The 7,749-nt window shown below is 56.0% G+C and overlaps 1 protein-coding gene across 1 annotated transcript; it reads left to right on the top strand.

Annotated features, from left to right (window-relative positions):
• On the top strand, nt 1-5,221 carry LOC122224581 (keratin, type II cuticular Hb1). The gene is made up of 9 exons (XM_042946623.1): nt 1-369; nt 1,111-1,319; nt 1,950-2,010; nt 2,973-3,068; nt 3,320-3,484; nt 3,765-3,890; nt 4,144-4,364; nt 4,629-4,660; nt 4,962-5,221. The coding sequence occupies exons 1-9, from the start codon at nt 1-3 to the stop codon at nt 5,204-5,206; spliced, it is 1,524 nt and encodes a 507-aa protein (XP_042802557.1). The 3' UTR covers nt 5,207-5,221.
• The last annotated feature ends 2,528 nt before the right edge of the window (nt 5,222-7,749 follow it).

The following is a 7,749-nucleotide window of genomic DNA, read 5'->3' as shown; positions in this document are numbered from 1 at the left end:
ATGACTTGCGGATCTGGATTCTGCGGCCGCACCTTCAGCTGCGCCTCGGCCTGCGGGCCCCGGCCTGGCCGCTGCTGCATCACCGCCGCCCCCTACCGCGGCGTCTCCTGCTACCGCGGCCTCACCGGCGGCTTCGGAAGCCACAGCGTCTGCGGCGGCTTCCGCGCCGGCTCCTGCGGCCGCACCTTCGGCTACCGCTCCGGCGGCGTGTGCGGTCCCAGCCCGCCCTGCATCACCAGCGTGTCCGTCAACGAGAGCCTCCTCACGCCCCTCAACCTGGAGATCGACCCCAATGCGCAGTGCGTGAAGCACGAGGAGAAGGAGCAGATCAAGTGTCTCAACAGCAGGTTCGCTGCCTTCATCGACAAGGTGGGTGTCCTTGATCACACCCTTCCGGAGCCCTCCATTCCTGGGCTAGGCTGAAGACAGTCAGGGGCAGGAGACAGGAGGTCCAGGTGAGCTCCCGCTCTCATGGACGAAATGGACACACACCCAGGCCACATGAGGACCAAGGACATCAGGATACAGAGCGGAGGCTCCTGATTTGATAGTGTTGCCATTATACGCAACCTCTGTCCAGACAGGCAGGTCCCCACGGAGACACAAGGACAGGCTTGGAACTGGCCTGTCAGAGGAAGAGGGCAGAACATGCACACACACAGACACCAAAATGGACACAAGAAATAGGAAGAGGCCCGCAGGGTGAGCCAGTGGGTGGCTGTCCTTGATCACACCCTTCCTGTAGCCCACCCATGCTCAGCACTCAGGCTGGGCACTGAGACAGGGGGAGCCAGAGGCCAACCGGAGACCTCTACCTGCCTCCAGAATACACATGCCACCTGGACTCACCAGGTCTGGAGAACTCCCTTTACCTGAGAGCAGACGCTGACCTTGCCCAGCCCCTTGCTCCCATCCCTGAGTGAGAAAATCCAGACAGAGATCACAGGAGGGAAATCCAGGAGTCACCTTGTCTCCCACTGCCCATCTCTGCCAAGCTCTGCTGAGCTCCGGGGTTGGGAGTTTGCCCCTAAAGCAATCACCCCAGCCCCACCCCAAATTGGCTTCGGGACACCAAGAGCCGTCTGACCCCTCCCCACACCCTGAATGCAGGTGCGCTTCCTGGAGCAGCAGAACAAGCTTCTGGAGACCAAGTGGCAGTTCTACCAGAACCGCAAGTGCTGCGAGAGCAACCTGGAGCCCCTGTTCGAGGGCTACATCGAGACGCTGAGGCGGGAGGCCGAGTGCGTGGAGGCCGACAGCGGGAGGCTGGCCTCGGAGCTCAACCACGTGCAGGAGGTGCTGGAGGGCTACAAGAAGAAGTGAGTGCGGCCCGGAGGATAGTCTCAAGAAACGAAATGGGATGAAGTCAGAGCAGGATAGATTTGGGCTACAGCACCAGAGGAACTTTCCAGTAGGAAGAAGACAGTGACCGGGAGCCTGATGAGGGAGACTTTTCTTTTCCGGGTTGGGAGTTTAAACCCCGGAGAGACTGGGAGGGGCTCCAGCTACCTCATCAGCGTGGGTTTATTTCCTTAATTCAACAAACGTTTATTGACATCTACTCGATGCTGCAGGTGCTGTGTTAGGCCCTGAGCGGGGAGGCAAGGGGGGGAACCAGAACTAGTGTGGGGTTCCTGCCCCCACCCCCGCCGGGAGTTACAGCCCAGAAACAGAGAGAAAGCCTACAAAACTGCGCGTGTGCGCCCACATCAGGAATGAGAGTCCCTAAAACAGGAAGAGCATTGGGTGACGGAGTGGATTGAGAGCCCCAAAGAATGGGATGGACAGATCCCTTCTAGTCCAACACTCTGTGATTCTGTGACTACCTCCAAAAGATCCAGTTCCTGGAATATGTTTGTCTGGGCCTTCATTCTCTCTTTTTTTCCCCCCTCTTCAAAGCCCAGACTATTAAAGTTCTGGCCACTGAAACTTGTGCCCTTTGTCTCCAGGTATGAAGAGGAGGTGGCACTAAGGGCCACCGCCGAGAATGAATTTGTGGCCCTGAAGAAGGCGAGTGACTCCAGAATACTTGTCCCACAACTCAGAAAGCAGGGCAGAGGCAGGAGGGAGCACTCAGGAATTCAGAGAGGCTGAGCGACTCCCCCAGAATCGCCTAGCGCAACCCCTCCCCTATTTCCTTCCCCCCCCCAGCACCCCAGCACTCCCCGGGTGGCCCCGGACATTGGAGTACATACACTGCCTGCTTCAAGCAGGGCACCCTATTCCTCCATCGGAGGTAACCCCCATCTGGCCGATGGCTTCCCGCATCTTTCTGCCCTGTGCCTGCCAGAGAGCAGGCATTGCTAAATACTGTGGATGAAAGAGCACACCAATGCTAGGGGATGGCCACATCCTGAGGCCGCCAACAGCTGTGAAGTGCTGGCGTGAACGGTGTATCGTCCCTCACCTCTTAGACTTGATTCGCCACAAATGCCATCATGTGGACTCCCACCAGGTCCTTGCAACCACCTCCATAGGAGGAAGGCAAGGGTTGCTGTGAGGAAAGTGAGGCACAGAGGTCAAGGGTCTTACCCTGAGTTGCCCTGGCTTGGAAGAGGCAGAATTGATCCCTAAGACCTCTTCTTCTGACCACAGATCTAGATTTCTTTCCATGAGGTGTCAGGGCAGAAAGGGCTGGGGCATCATTAGAGCCGACCCATTTTGCTGCAGAGCCTAAGTTTCAGTGATAATGCAAGGTGTGGATTCTGGAGTTTTCTTTTGGGTAGGTAGCGGAGAAAGTGCCTGGAAACCTCATAATCCCACTCCCTTCCCCAAACCTGCTTCTGAGCCCTCTGACTGTAGAAAGGACTTCAACAAGGCCATGATACGAGGCACTAGGATGAGCAGCTAAGGAAGGTCTCCAGGGAGTTTGTCCAGCCTGATGGGGTGCCCTCCTGGGAGCGGGGGGCAGCGGGGGGGAAGCCCTGTGTTGCCTTTCCAGTAAGACTCCTTTGACACCCTCTCCCCTTCAGGACGTGGACTGTGCCTACCTCCGCAAGTCAGACCTGGAGGCCAACGCAGAGGCCCTGACTGAGGAGATCAACTTCCTGCGGCGCCTGTATGAGGAGGTGAGGGGCCGTGGTCCAAATGGAAAAGAAGCAGCCAGCCTAGAAGAGGGGGCTGGGGCTTGGGACTGACCAGGGATCCCTGGGCAGTCGGGGGAGGGGGGGTTGGCCAGGGATTTGGGCTGGGGCAAGGGGGCTGCAGTCCATGAGGCTGTAGTGGGAACTGGGGTGGAGACCAGGTAAGGGCTGAGATGACTGGGTCCACACTGTGGTGGGTGAGGCTGGGGTGTAAACAGGTTCCCCACCATCTGCAGGAGATCCGCGTTCTCCACGCCCACATCTCAGACACCTCGGTCATCGTCAAGATGGACAACAGCCGGGACCTGAACATGGACTGCATTGTGGCCGAGATCAAGGCTCAGTACGACGACATCGCCAGCCGCAGCCGGGCTGAGGCCGAGTCCTGGTACCGCAGCAAGGTGAGGGGCACAGGACACCTGTCTCTTAGACATGGCAGCACGAGGGAAGCCAAGTATTTATTAAGAATGCCTCTTTTGTCTGGAGTTTCTGATCCCGTGGGATAGTAACAGAATGCCACACAGCTCTCAAGTTATAATCGCTGGGCAGGGCTGCCATGTATAGTTGCACAGGCTGAGCACTGTACAACGTCCCAACCATCTGTGGTGTCTGAATGGGAGGGAAACTGCATCCTGAGCTCAGGAGCGCCTCTGTTTCCCCCCGCACCCCCCCCCCCCCCAGTGCGAGGAGATGAAGGCCACGGTGATCCGGCACGGGGAGACCCTGCGCCGCACCAAGGAGGAGATCAACGAGCTGAACCGCATGATCCAGAGGCTGACCGCCGAGGTCGAGAATGCCAAGTGTCAGGTACGGGTCGCCTGGGGCCTCCCCAGGGCCACACAGGCAGTGTGTGCCCCGACTGGCTCTCACCATTCATGATCCAGCCCATTTGCATGGCTCATGTCCCTGGTTGTGGTCCCTCAGGGGGACTCCGTTAATGAAGGGGAGAGGCCTGTTCTTGGGGTGTCCCCAGCTGGGGGAGGGGAGAGACTGGACACATGAGGGAAATGGACCGAGACACCCAGGACCATAACCCACTCTGTTCTCTCCTGGGCCCCAGAACACCAAGCTGGAGACCGCGGTGACCCAGGCTGAGCAGCAGGGCGAGGCGGCCCTGAGCGACGCCCGCTGCAAGCTGGCCGAGCTGGAGGCCGCCCTGCAGAAGGCCAAGCAGGACATGGCCTGCCTGGTCAAGGAGTACCAGGAGGTGATGAACTCCAAGCTGGGCCTGGACATCGAGATCGCCACCTACAGGCGGCTGCTGGAGGGCGAGGAGCAGAGGTGAGGCTCAACCCAGCCTGGCTCTGAGTTGCCCATTCCTGCCCCTTGAATACACTCCATCCTTTCTTCTGTCTCAGCAATGGCCAGCGGTCTAGGAAAACCTCTTATTCATCACTTTGGGGACGGCGGCGGTTTGGGAGGGCTGTTCCCTCAGACCCTCTGCTTCCACCCTGACCACTTGTGGACCCTGCCCCAAGGTGTGGAGGAGCTCTATCCGAAACTCTGGATGAGTCACTCATGTTGCCTTTTTCTTCTTCCCTCTAGACTATGTGAAGGCGTTGGGGCCGTGAATGTCTGTGAGTAACACAGCCCCTGTGTGGATGGATTTATTCCCTTCCTATAAGGGGTAGCAGAGTCTGGAGGGTGGGGTTCCACTGATAGCTAATTATCATAAAGTGGGCTGGCATCACAGCAGGAGGGATTGGGGGTCAGAGAGCAGGAAAGACCACAGCTTTGGGCCTAACATTGTAAGTAAAGATTCTCCTGACTTTAATACACAGTGCTCAGGGCCCGGGGATCTGCATCATCTGGGAGGCTGATGGCTCACCACCCCCCCACCCCCCCCCCAGAATTCTCATGAGCATTTGGGTTTTGCAGGTGTCAGCAGCTCCCGGGGCGGGGTCGTCTGCGGGGACCTCTGCGTGTCCGGCTCGCGGCCGGTGACCGGCAGCGCGTGCAGCGCCCCCTGCAGCGGGAACCTGGCGGTGAGCACCGGAATGTGCGCGCCCTGTGGCCCCTGCAACTCCATCACGTCTTGCGGCCTGGGCACCGGCGGTGTGGGCTCTTGCGGCATCAGCTCCTGCGGCGTGGGGTCCTGCGCCAGCAGCTGCCGCAAATGTTAGGTGGCCGAACTCACGCCTCGGGCCTGGGGTCTCTCCCACCCAGCCTCCCCATGGAGCAAGCTCTCAATTACCTCTCTGGCACTTTGAAAGGTCTGTCCCACTCCAGGCCTCTCATGTCTATGTGTGATCCCCTCTTCCTCGGCTCTGCTGCCCCGTGCTGGGAGAGGCTACCCCTAAAAAGTCCCCTTGACGCCCATACGAAGGGGGTTGAGGGGCCCAGAGGACCAGGACAAGGTCCTACCCTAGGCTGTCATGGGGCTGATGGCCATACCCCACCCCCAACCACTCCCCTTCCACCTCTGTCATGTTCACCTGTCTTGATCTGTGTTTCCAATAAATCAGTGTAGCCACCTCTGAGCCTTGTCTGCACCTCTGTTATCCTCAAGGGTCAGGGTTTGGGAGAGTCCCCAAAGTCACGTGGAACAGAAAAAGGTCTAGTCTGGGGTCAGTAACCGGGGCAGGGCCCCACAAGCTTCCATGGTCCAGCCGGTGTTTGACCCCTGCATGCACCTTTAGTGGTTATTTCACTAACACACTGTTGCCTCCCAGAAAACCTCCCTGTGCATATCTGTCAACTGATGGATAACGAAAATTAGATTCATCAGTCACTCAAAACTTAAGGAAACATCACTCACTGCTTTGCTGGGGAAGACTCATGCCTGAGCAATTTATTAGAATTCCTTAAAGGGTAACTATATGAACATGACTTAAACTTTCAAAAAGCCTTTGATGTGGCTACTTTTTGCTTTTTGAATGGAGTCCTTTTGGGTTCTGGAGACCTGCCAGAGCTGATAAATTACCTCTAGGATAGAAAACAGCACGTAGCAAGACAATGAGGTGGCACAGAGGTAAGGACATAGACTCTGGAGCCAGATGACTTGGGTCCAAAATGGGGCTCTGCTCCTTCCTGGCTGAGTGACCTTGGTTAATTTCCTCACCCTCTCTGTGCCTCAGTTGCCACATCTCTAGAGTAAGAAAGATAAAAGCGCGCCTACCTCATGAGTAGATGGGAGGACTAGGCATTTCATACGTAACGTGTGCAGACGGTGCCTGCAGCAAAAGAATCATGACATGCGCTTGTCATGAGCCCTATTCTCTTGCAGAATATAAAGTGGAAATCCCTCCAAGGACCAGGGCTATGGCCAGCCTCCTGTGCCCATCTGTAAATGATTACAGGGGCGCCTGGGGGGCTCAGTTGATCAAGTGTCCAACTTGGGCTCAGGTCACGATCTCACACTCCGTGAGTTCGAGCCCCGCGTCAGGCTCAGTGTTGACAGCTCGGACCCTGGAACCCACTTCAGATTCTGTATCTCCTTGTCTCTCTGCCCCTCCCCGGCTCATGCTCAGTCTCTCTGTCTCAAAAATAAATAAACATTTTAAAAAAGTTTTTTCATTAACAAAGTGAATAAATATCTTTAAAAATTTTTAACAATAAATAAATAAATAAATAAACAGATTACATTTCCCTCATATTACTGTGTGATCAGAGACAGCAAATAGAGAGAGAAATCTCCACATATTCCAGGGCCATTGAGCTCCTACGTGCAGAGAACTGTTTCCCCCGTGACACTATGAGGATCTTACAAGTAGCAAAGAAAGTAAGGAGATGGCCCCTCCATCTTGCTATGGCGAAGGCAAGTCCCTGAATACATATCTGTACAGCAGGGCAAATCTCTAAACTTCCAGGCCCAGAAAACTGTAGCAGAAATCTAAACCCACCCCCATCCTTCAGAGCAATAGAAATAAATAATATTGAGAGCCCAGAAGCAAGTGGTCTGAAAAGACCAGGCTCTTTTAAGGTAGAGGATCAATCCAAGGCCCCCCCACCCACTAGTATGTCCCCTCTCCCCTCCTGATGGAATTCTGAGCAGGCCAGGACCCTGGGAGAGTTCCAGACCATGCAGTTGTTCTAACCAGCTCTCTGTGCTGTGACACCACACAGCTCAGAAGCAGGCCATCAGGAGTCCAGACCTGAGGCCCAAACCCCAGCTCCATCACTCCATCCCTCCCCAGTTCAGAAACTACCCAATGAACTTCTCATCTCTGCCAACCAACCCCTCCCTTCCCATCGCGCTGGTCTCATCAGCCCAGCCGGGCCCTGATGGCCTTACTTACTCTCAGCCTCCTTCCAGTTCCCACTCCTGGAAAGGCTCAGGAAGCGGAGCAAGAGTGAATGAATCAAATACATAATACTCCTGATGCAGAACGGTGACAAAAACCGAACGCCTCGCTGTGTGACCTGTGGCAAGTTACCTCCCCTCTCTGGGCCTCAGTGTATTCACTAGTGACATAAAATGTTTGGACCAGATGGCTGCTGAGGCCCCTTACCGATATAAAAGCTCCATTGGTCCTCAGGAGAGGTGGGACAGGACTAGGAGCTAGAGGCGGGGGGAGGTGGGGACCCCAGATGCCATGTAGCCGTGCGGTGTGCGTGCTGGCTATACCTTCCTTCCGCAGAGCTCATGTCTGTGAGCAGCTGTCTGTGAGTAGAACAATATGATCCCATCCAGGTACGTGCACATCTCCGGGCATCTCTGTGGAAG

This window comes from Panthera leo, chromosome B4, assembly GCF_018350215.1.
Source record: "Panthera leo isolate Ple1 chromosome B4, P.leo_Ple1_pat1.1, whole genome shotgun sequence".
Lineage (NCBI taxonomy): Eukaryota > Metazoa > Chordata > Mammalia > Carnivora > Felidae > Panthera > Panthera leo.
This window is presented reverse-complemented; position numbering and strand designations above follow the sequence as displayed.

What these genes read in the sequence shown, in the direction of transcription:
- LOC122224581 (XM_042946623.1), top strand. Translation starts at nt 1, where the DNA reads ATGACTTGCGGATCTGGATTCTGCGGCCGCACCTTCAGCTGCGCCTCG. An exon ending in CTGGAGGGCGAGGAGCAGAG is followed by an intron (nt 4,365 to 4,628) that starts GTGAGGCTCAAC and finishes TCTTCCCTCTAG; the next exon opens with ACTATGTGAAGGCGTTGGGG. An exon ending in CGTTGGGGCCGTGAATGTCT is followed by an intron (nt 4,661 to 4,961) that starts GTGAGTAACACA and finishes TGGGTTTTGCAG; the next exon opens with GTGTCAGCAGCTCCCGGGGC.